General features: G+C 36.8%; 2 protein-coding genes and 1 pseudogene across 2 annotated transcripts; 2 read left to right on the top strand and 1 right to left on the bottom strand.

Annotated features, from left to right (window-relative positions):
• The first annotated feature begins 1,118 nt into the window (after nt 1-1,118).
• Nucleotides 1,119-1,676, top strand: LOC103089269 (keratin-associated protein 13-1-like; annotated as a pseudogene).
• A 4,108-nt stretch (nt 1,677-5,784) lies between these two features.
• Nucleotides 5,785-6,300, bottom strand: LOC103087374 (keratin-associated protein 13-1-like). Its single transcript, XM_082931080.1, is given in 1 exon segment — nt 5,785-6,300. A coding segment is annotated over 1 exon segment (516 nt).
• A 2,980-nt stretch (nt 6,301-9,280) lies between these two features.
• LOC103089003 (keratin-associated protein 15-1) lies at nt 9,281-9,775 on the top strand. Its single transcript, XM_082931083.1, is given in 1 exon segment — nt 9,281-9,775. A coding segment is annotated over 1 exon segment (447 nt). The 5' UTR covers nt 9,281-9,328.
• Nucleotides 9,776-17,464: the final 7,689 nt, after the last annotated feature.

Below are 17,464 nucleotides of genomic sequence, written 5' to 3'. Positions count from 1 at the left end.
GGTGCAGTGGTTCCCCCCCCCCCTGCCAATGCAGAGGACATGGGTTCATGCCCCGGTGCGGGAGGATCCCACATGCCACGGAATGGCTGGGCCCGTGAGCCATGGCCGCTGAGCCTGCGTGTCCGCAGCCTGTGCTCCCCAACAGGATAGGCCACAACAGTGAGAGGCCTGTGTATCGAAAAAAACAAAACAAAACAAAACAAAACCCTTCAAACTGCAGCTCTGCAAAGGAACAACATATCAAAATTCATAAAATGTACTAATTTTGAAAATTTTAATTAAAAAGACATTAGGAAACAAACTAATTTTAGTGCAATAGAAAAAAAGAATCCTGAGCCTTCTCTGTTTCACTTTCATTTGTTTCCTCCCCTCATCAGACTATTCCTTCCTGGCTGAATAGAGATGGGCCCAGATTGATCTTCCCTGGTACTATTTCAACTGAGCCGTCTTTTTTTTTTTTTCTGTCATCTTATCTTTACATACACAGCAAATTGTCTTTCTGTTTCTAGCCATTTCTCTCTCAGTCTCTTTGTTTTATTTATTTTTGGTCTCTCTTCATTGGATTAAAGACACAATGTAACTGTGATACTTGGTGTATTAGTTTTCTATTGCTGTCATATCAGATTACCACCAAGTGATTTTGGAGAATGGGAATGAATGTTGACAAGGTGGATCATTCCAGGAAGGATTCCATCCAGCTAGAAACTGTGCCTCTGATCCATTGTACCAGAAGAAAATTGATTTTCTCACTCCCCACTCTTAGGAGGAAAGCATCTACCAGCAAAACCAGATGTGGATACACAGGAATCAGATTAGTATAAACCAGAGGAAAAGCTTTCCTGGTCTTGTTGCTTTCCTGGCCATGATGAGATGTGCATTAATGTAAAAGAGTCAGCATTTCTGACACAGCAGTAGTCCATTGGCTTTGGCTATAACAACACAATACAGCACCCATAAAAACAAATGCGGAAAACTATTCGAATGCAACTGCAATTTCAGAGAAGACCATTGAATTACACATATGAAAAAGAGGAAATCTAACATAGGGCCCATGACCCCATAGGTGTGACACCTATTGCTGAAAGTATATAAATTCCATAGTGCAGTAGTGACATTCAAACTCAGAATCTTCTCACAGTAAATCAGCTGAACTCACATCTCCTGTCAACATGTCCCATAATTACCTCTCTGGAAATTTCTCCTTCCACTCCCTTGAGGGCCACTTGTGCTACCCAGGCTCCTTCCACCCCAGCAACCTGGTCTACAGCACTGACCTCTGCTCTCCCAGCACTTGCCAGCTGGGCTCCTCTCTCTACAGTCAGGAGACCTGTTATGAGCCCATCAGGTGCCAGATGTCCCTTGTGGTGTCCAGTCCCTGCCAGATATCCTGCTACTGCCCCAGGCCCTCCAGTCTCTGCAGTCCCTGTTGGACAACTTATGTTGGGTGTCTGGGCTTTAGGTCCAGCAGCTGAAGTTCCCTGAGCTCTGGATCCAGAAGCTGCTACTCACTGGGCTATGGATTCCATGGCCTCAAACTCCGGGGTTATGGAGTCTGTGGCTTCCCTTCCCCAGGCTGTGGATCCTGATTCTTCCATCCAACCAACTTTGCCTCCAGTAGCTGCCAATCATCGTGTTACAGAACATGTGAATTCAGTTTCTATCGTTCAACTTGTTGAGGGTCTAGATCCTTTTGAGTATTTAGATCAAAGTCTCTACTCAGTACAGCCATCATTTTCATTCTCACAATTTACCACTGTTCTTTTATTCTTAAATCATCAGTTTCTTGCATCATCAACTTTTGAGAGACTCTGAATTTAATGAATAACCCAATATGAAGTCCTAATATCTGTACTATTGATAGAAAATATGTTATTGGATTTTCTTGGAAGAGCAGTTGAAAATGAAAATATTAATCTGATAAATTTATGTTGTCATCTAGCACCAAAATATATTGTTCAGCTTATTATTATTTGCCTATAGTTTATTTAGGATTGGGGAATTTAAAATAAAGATCAGTATGACTCTGAAATTGGGTTTGGGAACACACATTTTGACAGATTTGAGCAAATTTCTTTTGTCAATGCATATGTTCCCTACTGGGAGTATTTATTTCCTGGAGGTCCATATTTTGTATGTCTCAATATCAGTGACACTTGCCTGAGAATGGAGGCATGGATTTCTGCTGATAAAGGAAAACAGAGAAATTGGCACAAAATTAGAAATGCAGGCAACAAGAATACAATATAACTTATAAGATAAGGTTACACATAGACCAAAAATATACCTGAAAGTCTAATATCTGAGTGTGGATTTTCAGCTAAGAGAAAAGATGAGCCTTAAACAACTGCTAAGATAGATGTTTTGCTCCCTGTTGCTTGGCATAAGTGCCATGATCCTTCCCTGAGCCTGGTCCCTGAGCATGATCCATTCCTGAGCCATCCCTATGAACATATGTAAAGAGATGCACAATGGCCTTAAGTGGGGAGTAACTGGGTTAAGGAGGTGTGGGAAAACCTCCTGATGCTTCTCCAAGGTTCAAACTGCATCAACTAAGAGCAACACACCTGAGCAATGCTGAACAAACATTTGTATCCATTAGTCTTAGCCTGAACCCCTCTCTCCCCGAAAGCAGAGCTGAAGTCAAAACCTTGGGTGCAGACAGTGTATTTGCCATGAGACCCCAGGGAGCTAGTTTGGGAGACCATGGAAGGTAAAAGAATGAAAAACAAAAATTTCACAAAGGGACATATTTTTTGGTTGACTTTATGGTGGGCACTGGGGACTCAATCATTCAGGGCCTTTTGAGGAATGTATAGAATGACTTTTGGAACTGTCCACCCCAGGATCTGATCAACAGGGGGAAGCATTTATGCATCAGCTTCTGTTTCCCATTGCTAGAATGTTGTCCCTGATGTTTGTCACTTTCCTGGAACGTCATTACCTGTGCAAAGAGGATTCATAGTGTGTTCCTTTTGTTTTCCTGGCTGTGCCCTCTGAGAAGTCCAGGTAGAGAGTGAAAGAAAAGTTGTCTATACATGAAGGGAGAGACTGTCTGAGCAAAGAGGGTTGAAACCTGCATGAAATTGTTCACCATAGCTGTGCCTGGGATCATAGGTGAGAAAATGAGGATATAACAGAGAATACAAAGGTACCAGATATACCACTTGCATTTAATGCTCAAATATCCTTGTGAGAAAGACAGATATTGTGTCATATAGATTTTTCTAGGCGTGAAGGAATGAAAAGTCAAAAAGAATTAGAATCTTGCCCAAGGTTATACACCAAAGATCTAGTACAATCCGATCTCTTGAATTAATCTTTTCTTGTTCTTTCCTGACGCGCAGGCTCAGCGGCCATGGCTCACAGGCCCAGCCGCTCCACGGAATGTGGGATCTTCCCGGACTGGGGCACGAACCCATGTCCCATGCATCGGCAGGCGGACTCTCAACCACTGCGCCACCAGGGAAGCCCTGTTTGTTTTTACTTCCACAAGAAAACTTAGGATTTAACACGAGTGAAAATGATTTAGAATAGTTATGTGACCTAAATGAAATGTATGCATTAGAGTGATATATTAACACAGCTTTTGCAACTACTAGTGATAAATAATTATCTTTGGAAGTAATCGTCTTAAATTTTCTATCTTTTGAAATAGATACTGATGCTTCTTCAGCAAAATTGCCTCTTTTATTTTTCATGTGGTAAGTGATATTTCTGACCCCAGTGGTGGAGAGTTAATGTTATTGAATTGTTGTACAAGTCATATATTCACCATCAATTTGCTTTAGTAATAGAAATTAAGTATTCACATTTTTAAATTAAATATGAACTTTTAGCTTTAGCTCTTTGCTCCTAAAACGATATTTTTTTGCAAAGGTTAAAGAAGAAAGTTGTTCCCAAACAATAAAATGAATAGTTGTAGATTTAAACAATATGACATGTGACCAAGCCACTGTACCAAGAGCATTTAGATTAATATTTATATGCTGTGTGCCACCCTCAATTTTAGGCCCATATTTTATGTACACCTCATCAGTAATTCTAAATTCCCCACTATCTCCACCAACTGGTAGTTTGGGGTGTATTATTGCATCTTGCAGGCTGTGAAAAGAGCCATAGCAGTACTGGCTAGGTTAGAATGACAAATGACCCTCCAGCAAGATTTGAACATGTGAGCTGTCCTACCGCTTGTATCTGAGTGTAATTTGTTTTCCATGATCCCTCTGCAATAAAAGGAGTAGTTCCATTTTGTTCAGGCAGGATGACCAAAGAAAGGATAGGATATGGCTTGTCTTCTTTCAGATTTAACACTGGTTAAAGTGAAAACTCTGTACACTATACATGTATGTCATACTCCACTAGATGAAACCATAGCAAAAGCAAAGTGGTTTCCTAAACTGATCATCACTTATGTTAACTCAATTATTCATTATAAATAAAAAGTGAAAAATCTAAGACAATTACCAAATGAGACTGGATGCTGAGACAAACGGAATAAACCAAGACATATGGTTACCCTGTGGGTGAGAATCTAGGTCATCTGTATCTTTCAGTAATGTTGTCCTTGACATAATGGATAAAAGTTTGGAGCATAACTGCTGATTCAGGAGTGATCAGCTGCTTAAACATTTAGTTGAATGTTGTAACAAGAGAATATTTGCATTGTTTTTGAGTTTCATTTTCTTTTTGTTTGTTTTTTTCCAAACAAATGTTATCAACAGAACTAAAAAAATAGTAGCAATTGGGACTCCATCAAACCTGTATAACGGATTGTATGGAAAATGTTGGGCTTACTTGCTAATAAGTACTGAAATGTGTTAGATGTTTCATTTATAAATCAATTAGAAATTTCACTTGATTTCTTATATGCCTGTAAAGCTGGGAGAACTGGAATTCTCACCAAATCTAACTCACTAAAATCTAAGTTCTTACTGAATATCCCCATTTCAATTTCTCAAATATTTTAGAATGTATTTATGATTAATTTTCCTTCCAGAATTATATGATGTAGTCAATTTAATATACCTTACAATTTGTAACTATTTTATATAAAAATATTTGTTTCTAACCCATGACAAAACAAAAGGTCACAGTAATTTGTTTGTAGTCTTAAAAATGTATTTTCAGGTTTTATCATATGAAGGTATTAACAGATGGAGTAAACATAAAAGATGAAATAATTTCTTCCAAACCTAAAGGACACTGGACAATTTTACATTTTAAAGTAAAAATTTTTTAAATGATGAATACAAGATACAGAAATATCCAGCCAGATATTTAGAAGTAGTTTTGAAGACAAAAAGTAAACAAATTATGTTAAAGCCAATATGTGGATGTCATATACCACATATATATATATATATATATATTTTTTTTTTTTTGGTATGCGGTCCTCTCACTGTTGTGGCCTCTCCCGTTGTGGAGCACAGGCTCCAGACGCGCAGGCTCAGCAGCCATGGCTCACGGGCCCAGCCGCTCCACGGCATGTAGGATATTCCTGGACCGGGGCACAAACCTGTGTCCCCTGCCCCGGCAGGCGGACTCTCAACCACTGTGCCACCAGGGAAGCCCTACCATATTTTTATTTAAACTTACAACATTTTTTTTCTACTAGTAATACCAGTTACTGGTATTCAAATTATCCCTAATCCATAGTAGGTAACAGTAGAAGTCAAATTTATAAGCTAAATGTAGGACAAAAGGTCAATAAATAGTATAGATATTGATATAGCAGGTATTGCATTAAATTTCTAGATGTAGTAGGTATTGTGTTCACACATAATATTAGTAGAAGCCAGGTCCACAGTTTAGTTGGAAAGAAAGAGACTGGCAGCTCCTAGAAGAGAGGTAGGTCGGAAGGTAAAAGTTGGATCTACAACTTAGGGATGAGAAAGCACTGGGGCCACAACCTGCTGATTGAAAACCACTGGATCCAAAGCCCAGAGATGGGAAGTTACAATCAAAAGATTGAAAGTTACTTGGAGCCAAAGCCCAGAGGCCCAGAGACACAGAGTAAGTCTTCTGGCAGGGAATGAAGAACATGGAGGTCCTCCGGTGGTAACAGGACGTCTGGCAGGGACCCTACACCACATGGAATGTCTGGCACCTGATGGGATCACAGCAAGTCTCCTGACAGCCAGTGTAGAGAGAGGAGTCCAGACAGCAGGAGATGGGAGAGCAGTGATCAGTGCTGTAGACCAGGTCGCTAGGGTAAGAAGAGCCACAGGAGGAGCCTGAGTAGCACAGGTGGTCCCCAAGGGAGCAGGAGGAGAAGTTTCCAGAGCAGCAGTAGTAGGACATGTTGACAGGACATGTAACTTACAATGGGAATACTCTCAGTTTGAATGTCGCTTTTTCGACAGGGGCATTTATATAACCTTATTATTGACTGTGTCATCCACATGGTTTATAAAAACAAGTCACCTTCCTCTTTTTAAATGAATTGGAAAAGATCAGCATAGTTATACATATGTAGTATTTGTGGTTTTACAACTGGAAAGTGCAGTCATGTTTGTGGCTTGGAATTCAGGTAATAGTATTGAATTTTCAAAGCTCTTAGTCATCTTTCTCTACCAAAGGTCACTGAGCAGATCACTCAGAAAACTTTAGATGTAGTGTCTGGGCTGAGGGAAGTGGGCTTAATTAAAAATAATTGATACCCCTTTCAAAGTCTGTCTCAAAATTGTTGCCATCTGGATAGCAAAGTTGCTAACTGATCTACTCAAAGTCATTTTTTCAAAAACAAAAACATACATTGACTGTTACCAGGAAGTGGAAAGTTTACCTAATGGACAGTGCCATCAGGAAGCAGCAATGGTAACATGCAGATGTATGAGGATTTTTTTTTTTACATCGGATCTTGCTTTTAATGGCTTTAGTGAAATATTAACTGAGAGATCCCCTTATTTCTGATGTCCCTGCTTAAAATTGTATGCAAACTAATGAGTCAGTTTTAGTTTTTCTGTCTTCTGTGTGTGTCTTTACTGTAGAATGAGTTAAGTATTAAATATAAATTTCTTTATATTATTTTGGAATGTTAGAGGGTATTTATCTAAGATGCTGGAAAAAACAAAAACAAATATTAAAAATGTGGCAAAAATGCCTAGTATTTCTCTCTCTAATCAGAGGCAATGTTTACCACTAAAAGGATTCCGCAGAATCTGAAAAATGCCCCTGTTCTATAGAAAGTTTATAAGGTAATTGCCTTGAACTTTTGGAGCAAAGGAGTCATCTTAAGCAGATTCTTCCTTTGCCTCAGAAAGCGACATATATCACTTTGACTTAAATTGTTTTCAGGTGTTTCTGACAAGTATTATAAAATTTCTAAAATAATCGTCATTTTTTTGTTTTATTGTTCTATGACTTGTATTCCACCTCTGTGTAGTAGGCTAATGAAGACTGACAACCTTGAAGAAGAGGAGAGATTAAGAAGGTTTATCTTTCTGTGGCTTCTGTGCTGTTTGATTTGTTCATTTCATAGAAAAACATTTCCCTTCTACTTTTGAACAAAAGTGCTTGGGTACACAAACCTCCATTTTGTTGAGAAAAGGATGTTCAAAATTACTTAATATCTGATCTCATAGAATATTCTTCCACAGAAATAGCTTATATAAGAGTGGATGACATTGAAGCAAGCAAATTCAATTTAGCTGAGTTAAATATTTATATGGATGTTTTGATGTTCAATAATTTACTAACAAATAAAACAGGAAGGTTTGGAACCTACTAGAATGTTTTTTTCTATTCATAATTAAGAAACCTAATAAATAAGAATTGTTTATTACAGAAATGGAGCACGTATTATGTTACCTAGTATATGCAACATGATTGAATACCAATTTGTCTACTCAAAATGTTCAGACTCATAAAATCTACAGTTTGGAAGGGAGTTTTGCAATTACCTTCAGTACTCTACCATGTTGGAATCCCATTTACAATACCTCTTTAGGTGGATATCTAATAAGTGTCCCCAAGATGGAAATCTCACTTACCTGCAAAAGTACCTTGTTTTAGATTTTTAGCTGAATCTTTCCTCAAAACTTCCACTTAGTAATTTCAAGTCTTCATAGAATGAGTCTCAGCTCATTTCCATTGGACAATACATGAGTTTTTGAAGATAGATGTCTTAAGAGATTTGCCTATACCCACAGCTTATCTTAAGCCATCCCCTGTACCAGGCACTACTCTATTTACAGTTAGCGATGATGAACTTTATGAGAGAGTCTAGAAAAATACTTATATTAGTCCTCTAGGCAGAATATATCTACGTCATTTGATATATTTACTACATCAGAGGTCCCAAAAGGATTCATTCTCTTTTTCACATAAATTTTGATAACCTCCACTCTCAGTTCAATTTATAAAGATCATTTGTAACTATGAATTTTTCTAACTTGATCTTTCGGTGAAGTTTACCTGGGGTAGACACTTTCCTAATTTCTTGATTTTACTTACCTTCTGTAATAAAAATCCCACTCTATGAGTGAAAACTAAGGGAATAAAAGCCCATTTTTAATGTATACTGCTTATCATTTACTTCTCAGTAACATCAACACCACCAAAAGTTACTTAAACTTTATGGGGATAGAGATTTTTTGAGAATTAAATTTATTGATGAGTTCTTTCAAGAAGCAAGTCAACTTCAGAACAAAAATTTCTTGACTTAAGTATTTTTATAATGTAATCTTCAAAGCACTCCTGCAAATACTGAACCCTTATTTTTAAATCAAAAACTCATGCACACAAGAGCAGCTTGGGTACCTGTGCTATAAGAAAACTAGAATGTAAATGTGTTAAACACTCATCTAATGTTTGTATCAATTGAGGATTGTAAGTAGGTTATTTCTTCTATAAGGTACACAAAATTTGGGAGATGGAGCAGATATTGAGGGTTTCTTTTTCTCAATCTGGTTGCTAAACTTTGAACTAAATAAATGTCCCCTCCAGACTACAAAGTATTTTTTAGAGCCTTAAACACAACAAAATTCTCACTGTGTTACCCATTCAATACAAGATCTTTAAGGATAGGATGAATAAAACACAAATCTTATAGGTACAATTATAGTACGTAACATTTTTGCTTCATGGACAACTACTTTGAAAAACGAATGCAATTCTTTCATTTAAAAATCCACATTCATAAAAAAAGGTCTTTGAAGGTTAATGTATTTCATTTGGACTAGAACCTAATTAGGCGTTCTTATTAAAATGGGCACATGCTATTACACCCATTGCTAGAGTACAGTATATAACTGTCCAGTATAGAAGGTAACGTTCACACTCACAAACTTCCCTCTGCAACTCAGTTGAACTTAGAACTCCTGACAACATGTCTTTCAACTGCAGCTCTGGAAACTTCTTCTCCTTTTCCCTCGGAGGTTACCTGGGGTACCCAGTTTCCACCTATGATTCTTTCTACCCCAGCAATATAATCTACCCCCACCCCAGCACTTTCTAGCTGGGCTCCTCTCTCCATGGTGGTTGTCATGAGACCTTCTTTAAGCCTACCAGATTCCAGACACCCTGGGCTGTGACCAGATCCTACCAGAAATCCTACTTCCATCCAAAAAATATCATCTTCCACAGTCCCTGCCAAACAAATTACACTGGATCTCTAGGCTTTGGAAATACTGGCCTTGGATCTTTTGGTTATGGAAATACTGGCTTCCAGTCTCTGGGGTGTGGATCCAGCTTCTGCTGCCCAACTTACTTTTCTTCCAGGAATTGCCAGTCATCTTGTTACCAACCAGCCTTTAGCTCTCGCTTTTTTGGATAAATTTACTGAATGTCTCCCATTACCTCATGGTTATATCTGCACTTTATGAAACTTTAACACTCAGCTTCTCCAACATCTTTGACTACTGACCATCTTCAACACTAGGACTCACTATCACAGTCCTCCCAGAAGTAACAAAGTAACCTTGGCCTGTAACCTTTTCTAAATCAGACATATGAAATATATCTTGAATTTTCATTCCTATGCCAATGCTCTGAATCATTTCTGTTACTCTCTTAATAAGATTCTTATTTTCCTCCTGAGACTCTTTCACTTAAGTGTATTTCAAATAGATATAGCATTTAAAATAAACATTTCTCTAGCATGAATTATGGCATTCCATTTTTTTATCCATATGGTACATTTAGTGAATGCATCCAGTAACTTCAACTGTCTTCATTAGCTAAATATCTTGTTGTTGTTGTTTTCTTTGTTTCGTATGTTTCATTAATATTTTGCTGGGTAGAAAAGAGGAAGTTTAGAGAATCTAAATATATGGCATATCTTATGTCTTAACAGATTTATACCCCTCAGTGGGTGCATTTGTTCACCTAATTGCTTTAGAAAATTTTGTTTTTAGGTAGGCATTCGTTGAAAAATATTTATTGTGTTCTGGTGCTAGACCAGGCATTTATGTTGAATGAAGACACAAATTCCCTGCCTTCACAGAATTCACACACACACACTATTTTAACTCACTGTCATGTAGCAAGTGCAAAGTGGTGATAAAAACATGTTTCAAAGGGAACACAAAGAACAGGAACTTCAAAGAATGGTGAGAATATCACACAAAACTCATTATTGACAATAGTAAGTGTAAATTACCAGTTCATATAAAAATATAAATCTTGCTGTTCTAATGTGTTAGTTGTGGTCCTTTGAGAAATAGCTGCTCTCTAGGATTTGACATGACAGATATTTATTGGGGAAAATACCTGTCACTGAAAATGGGGAGGTAGCTGGAGAATTCTGGGAGATCCAGCAGACAACAATGTAGGTCTGAACTCAGTGAAGGAAAGAGGGAAGGAAGGAAGGAAGTTCGCATTAGAATAATCTTCTTCAGGCAGTTCCAAGAAAGTTTTGGTAAGTCACCCGCCAGTCACAGAGATGGGCCTGCCTGAGTATCCCTGCCAAGCTCAATCACTGGCCAAGAACAGGGCACAGCATGACCTTGGCATAAACGCGGGGGTAGATTCAGAGACTGGCAGCTGGGACTGTAAGTCAGTTATGCTCCCTGAAGTGGGAGATATGAGAGCTACATTTTTTTTTTAATTTATTTATTTTTGGCTGTGTTGGGATTTTGCTGCTGCCCGCGGGCTTTCTCTAGTTGCAGCGAGCGGGGACTGCTCTTCGTTGTGGTGCACAGACTTCTCATTGCAGTGGCTTCTCTTACTGCAGAGCACAGGCTCTAGGTGCACGAACTTCAGTAGTTGTGGTATGTGGGCTCAGTAGTTGTGGTGCATGGGCTTAGTTGCTCCACGGCATTTGGGATCTTCCTGGACCAGGGCTCAATCCCATGTCTCCTGCATTGGCAGGCGGATTCTTAACCACTGTGCCACCAGGGAAGTTCTGAGAGCTACATTTTCATAGCTTTCATGTTCATGAAATTTATTCTGATTTCAAATAAGCCAAAATAATGACAAATAGTAAAATAATAACTGAAAAAAGACTTTTCCATGAATTAAGTTCAATATACTTTATTTTACTTTCATCAATCAAAAAAATTAATTACTATATTAGACCCTATATAAGACTCACTGAGTGAAAGTCAAACCTTACAACTGAATGTGAGAAACAATTCAGAATTATTGGATGGCCATCTTTGATTTTAAATGCAAGTGATGTATTAAACAGATTGGACCCAGTAGGGCATCATTAGGAAAGTGCTTCATTTTTCTCCTGCTATGGAACTTCACTCTTGACCTGCAGACTCTAACTTCCCTGAATTTCTGAATAATACCTTGTGCAGATCTATGATCACATTAAGATATTAAGAAACATTTTATTCCATATTAGTAGTTAAGTTTACTCCAGTATAAATTAAAAAAGTCTTACAGCCATATTAAAGCTCCTCCCTTTATCCTGAGTTCAAGCCTGTCATGTGATTACGTAGGCTGCCTGTAACTTGGAGGGGCCCAATCATTTTATTTACCTGCTTTGCTTCCCTTGTCTTCCATTAATGTGCTCCTCCTGGCTTCTCCTCTTCAAGCCAAAGAGAAAGGATGGGAGGAAAGGAAATGACAGCTGAGGCCATCTGTCTCAATCTGCTTTAGACCAACTGTGTCAGCATGAGCTAGTTGATTCAGGAAACTTTTCCTGGGAAAAGATGAGACTAAACCAATAAATCATTTCACTGTATGCTTCAGGAAACTCCTGTAGTATTGAATACAACAGTCCACAGACCTGAAAATTAGCTCTCTAATTAAGCAACAGTTAACTTATCAAGAGACTCGTGTTGGTACCCTCTCTTTGCCATGCCCATCAATTCTAAACTATCAGCTAATAAATTTGCCCAGTGCCAATCAATTCTGTGCCTTGAAACCATCTGAGCCCAAGATCTCACTTCTAATGTCTGTCTATAGAGACGCAGCCAAACGCCTCCAAGCAACGGTGTTCCCTTTTCTGCAGGAAGTTTGAATACACTTCATTTTGCTTAGTTAACAGATTGTCTGGTGATATTCTGAGATGTTCAAAAGGGACATCAAAAGTCTTTCCACTTAGCCAGTGCTAAGTGCACCCTATGGTTCTCTCTTTGCTGTTGAATATCCTCACTTATCACTCATGTCTGAATACTAGCTCTTTTCTGGTGGTATGTTTTCCAGAAACCACCGTCTTACCACCCACCCCACTCCCTGGGACCCTCTGCAATGAACTGTTACCCTGACAGCACACACGCTTCCATAACTTCTCCGTAGGTCCTCACCCTCAGTTCCTGCCCACCACCAGTGCTGCACCCATCCATCTTTCCTCTGCTAGGATCCACTTGCTGTGGAGCCAACCCTCTTAGCCTAAAGGAAACACACACACACACTTGCTACACTACTCATGCAAGCAGAGTCTGTCAGCATTCTTTCTATGGGCAGAATGTCTTCTTCTCTGAAGGCCTTAATTGGTTGAATGAGCCTGCCCACATTAGTGAGAGAAATCACCTTAAAGTCAATGGATTATAAACGACAAATTCATCTGGAAAATGCCTTTACAATGAGAGCAAGACTAGTATTTGACCAAACAACTGGGCACTATAGCCTAGCCAAACTGACACATAAAATTAACCATCACAGTCTCTGTTTTCAAGAAAATCTGGGCTCACAGTTTCTGTTTCATAAAAAAATATAGTTTAAATTACTGCACAAGACTGAAAGTGAGAGTAAATTAAAATTTTACTTATAAGCAATCTTCCTCTCAGTTTATAAAATTATTTTCATATTTTTTAATAATCACTTTTTCAGATTCTTATGTCTAATTTGTAAGAGAGATTTCTAGCACAATTTCATGATCACTCACTAGAATAACTAAGTCTCAATAAAATGTCTATATTTGTTCACAAAAATTATTTCTTTTCTGCTAATGAGCTCTCTGGCCTCTTTAGTGTGGTTCTGCTAAGAACACAACTCTGACCCAGCTGTGCACAAGAGGCTTATTAGGGCAGAGGGCAATGTTCAGAGAATTTATTTCCAAGATCATTTTTAATCTATTTTCTCAACTTATGCTATTTCTGTTATCATATTTCTCATATTTGCTTCATTAACTTCTTTCATGCCCCCATTTTTTGTCATGCCCTTCTTTTATCATTTTCTACTTTCCTGCTTTGTTTTCTGTACTTTATACATGTATTCATTCTCTTCACAGTTTCCATAACCTTTGGCACTATCAACATTTAGGATGGATACTATTTTGTTAGGATAGGGCTGTTTTGTGCATTGTATGATGTTTAATAGCATCCCTGGTCTCTTCCCACTACCATCCCCTCTTCACCCCTGTTGTGACAAACAAGTTCGTCTTTAGATATTACCAAATGTCCCCTGGAAATGAAATTATCCCTTGCTTAGAACCACTGATTTAGATGGGTATTCTGAGAATGAGGTGTTTGGGATAGGGCTAGAACAGTTAAAATGCAATAGTACTTTATTCCATGGATTAATGAGGTGTTATGAATGATGACTACCCAATAAATATATTTATACTTCATAAATCTAAAATAATGTTGAATACTTACTTGGCAAATATTATTCCACTGTTGCACATAAATATAGTAGTTGTGATTATGTTTACAACTATCACTATTATAATGATCTGTTCAAATGCAATTAGAGAAAAGAAAATGGTATGTTTGTGACAAGCTTCTCAGCTCTAGAATGTCTAAGTTGTCTGTTGGGATCACACCTATTCTGATCATCCCAGACCAAAAAGTAATAGTAAGACTTAGTTATCTTCTCACTCTGTTTCAAATAGTCAAGACCAATTGAGGCCAATTTCTGGTTTATAGACTCTGCTGCTATATCTCTTGGACATTCTGAGAGCTTTCTTCAATTTATCTGACTCATTCTGTGTACTCCAAAAAAAGACTTCAACTCTTTTAGTATGTGCCAGCAGTGATGAAGTTGATCATAAACTACATTTCTTCAATTTGAGTCTTTGAAGCTGACATCACAGGTTTTACTGTCTAAGTATCTCAACATCTCAATTCAATTCATCATATGGGTACTTTACTATGAATTTCTTCAGTTGTATCTTCCAAATATTTCATGCTAAATGTTTCATCTACTCAAAGAGATTCATATTTCAAATACAAGAAAACAAGTTTATTTAAACAAACATTTATTTGTTCCTGCTATATGCCAGGGTTTATGCTAGGTCCTGGAGAATACAAGTTTAGGTAATAATGTAATGAAACTGACACACAGCTATCAACAATACTGTAAACTAACTATAATTTTAGTTAGACTGATATAATCTCACAAGACAAGACATGAAGATTGGAAGACATTTCCCAGAAAAAGTAAAGTTCAAGGTAGGACTTAGAAGATAATACATTTGAACAGGCAGATTAAAGTCACAGGAAATAGGACAAGTGAAATAGGCAAAAAGTATGTATAAGGATACTCCCTTGCCTTTGTGTGTGGAAAAGAAGCTTGAGCTTGAACTAGAAAGGTCATTTGGCCATGGGTATCATAGTTACAAATTTAGATTATATTATATAAGAAACTGGAGATCAATAGAAATTTCTGAGTAATAATTATAGAATTTCATTCTGTCACCTCAATTTAATGTGAATTTTGGGGGGGCAGATTTTTAAATGAGAACTTTCATTTGATTATTTTAGTCAACAGTTTTTTTTGCAATATATTTGCAATTCACTTTTTTTTTTTCATGTTTTATCATTTGGAATCATTCTGGCCAGAAAGGTATTAGAAATATTTTGTAGTTAGAGGGTTATATCCTTTTTTTCCAACTCTTGCCCACTTACCTGAAAGGAAACCCCAAGACAAGAACTGTATCTTCTTCATAATTTGTTACCTTCAGAGTATCATTTAATAAAATGCTAACAATTGAGTCACTCTTCTTTTAAGGGAGCACAGCACTTTAGTTATAAATTATTTATTAAAAGTAGAAAACTACCTTGATATCTTCTGTCGCTCAGAAGTTGTCTTGATTGACAAAAATCTCTGTTATTTCCTGATGTTTCTGACACGTATCTTATTATGTTGCAGACAGGTCATGCTTCCTGATGAACAGTATAAAATTTTGGAGACAGAGCAATCCTCTCAAAGGAGCTGAATGTTCCATCTCAGAAGCAGCACATATTTCTTATTAATGACAATTTCAAACATGCTTGTGTGTAAGGACGTTTTGAACAATGTCGCTCCATTAATACCAAATTATATTGTTAGGCTTTTATTGCTGGCTGAAAAAAAGATCACAACATTTAAAAAGTTTCATTGTATACAAAAATAAAAATTAGTTATCACAATTACAATCATTAATTCATCCACTTTTATGTTACTTTTAAAAGCAATAGTCTAAATTTTGAGGGCTTTCATTTTTAATAATATATGTTATAACAATATACTCTTATAATCCATAAAACAAGACAAAGAGTTGGGTTGGGTATTAGTTCAGTTTTTTTGTTTGTTTGTCTGTTTGTTTTTGTTTTGTTTTTAAATAATGTACAGAGAATTCAATTTGTCCAAGATCATACAGCTAGTTAGTGATGAATTATGAACTCAGTTTTACTTTTAAAACTTTATCTTTTTAACATATCACCCAATGCAAGGAGTAATAATTAATTAATTAATTTAAAAAGAACACATCCTGATGATGGTGAACCATCACAGTCTTCTAGGTAATAAAGTATCTATTTTCCTTATTAATATTTTCTAAGCTTTTGACTTCAAGGAAATATTGAGCATTACCTTTTCAAACCTTGAAAATTTTAGCATTTTGTTATTAAGAATCTATGCCATTAACAAATTGCATTTCTTCAAATTTATTTTGTAAAGGCCAGTAAAAGGTAAAATGAATGCTGAAAAACACTGAATAATTATAGCTGTATGCATGATGAGTATCTAAGAATAGTTTTTGAGCAAGTGAAGTACAAATTGAGAAATGATAACATGAAAGAAATAGTGTGGAGAATTGGACAAAATTGCCTGCAATTGAAGAGAGGCTCTATTTTACTTAAATTGTGACACATCTACGCAAAGACAAGAGTGTTCGTGCAGAAGACCCAAGCAAAGAGCAGGCTTTCTTACATATGACACAATGCAGTCTAATTAAACCCATGTGGCTACCACGTTCTCATAACAATTAAATTAGAGATTTCCAGCTATTATGAGATCGACTTAAGTAATCAGATTTCACATTATTATAGAAGGAACACAAAAAGAGCAAACAAGAAAATTAAAATTATGAAACATTTTAATTTGTTCTTTTGTATGTCATGCACAGAATATTTTTTGCTGCCTTTTGAAACAGAGGAATACAAGTCTGTAATGATAAATTCTAAATTGCTTAAGTTCATAGTACCAGGCTTCTGTGAAGCAGTGGTCAAGTGAATGCAAATTCATTCTAGCCCCTTAAAAATTATGAACTAGGCCAATTTTGTACAAATTCTATTATGAGAAATTAGGATTTATTTAGTTTGTTGATCCTTCACCTCAACCCCCAAAGATGCCTTATATTTCAATGAGTACACATAACTATTCATTATTTGTCTATGGTGCTTATTCTGTTGCATATACAACAATTTAATATATACAACAATTTTGTATTTATATATAAAATGAGCTCTATTAAGAATAAAAGTGTTTTCCTTTTTTTAAAGTGTTTTCTGAAACTAATAACACTAAGTAATAGAGAGAGGCTGTTTTTATTGAGAAACTGAGATCCTGAATATCCTCTGAGCTCAGTTATGGTGGAAATATGACCCATCTCAGTTTCCACATCTTCTTCTTGAGAAATCTACTTAATTTTTTTTTCATTTTAAACTTAGTTATCAGGGGTGACTTTTTCCTGACATACAAACTGGTGACTCTTGGTGACTTACCTCCTAACCTCAATTTCTTCATTTTTATAATTGAATAAAATCTTGTATTTGGCAGGTTTAGACTAGGAATTAAAGGAGATATTATATTAAAAACACACTTGTTATCTAATGGAAGGTGGCCACAAATGTTAGGTCCTTTGCTG

This window comes from Lipotes vexillifer, unplaced genomic scaffold, assembly GCF_000442215.2.
Source record: "Lipotes vexillifer unplaced genomic scaffold, Lipotes_vexillifer_v1.1 scaffold1152, whole genome shotgun sequence".
NCBI lineage: Eukaryota > Metazoa > Chordata > Mammalia > Artiodactyla > Lipotidae > Lipotes > Lipotes vexillifer.
The sequence above is the reverse complement of the archived record's forward strand: the minus strand, read 5'-3'. Positions and strand labels throughout refer to the sequence as shown.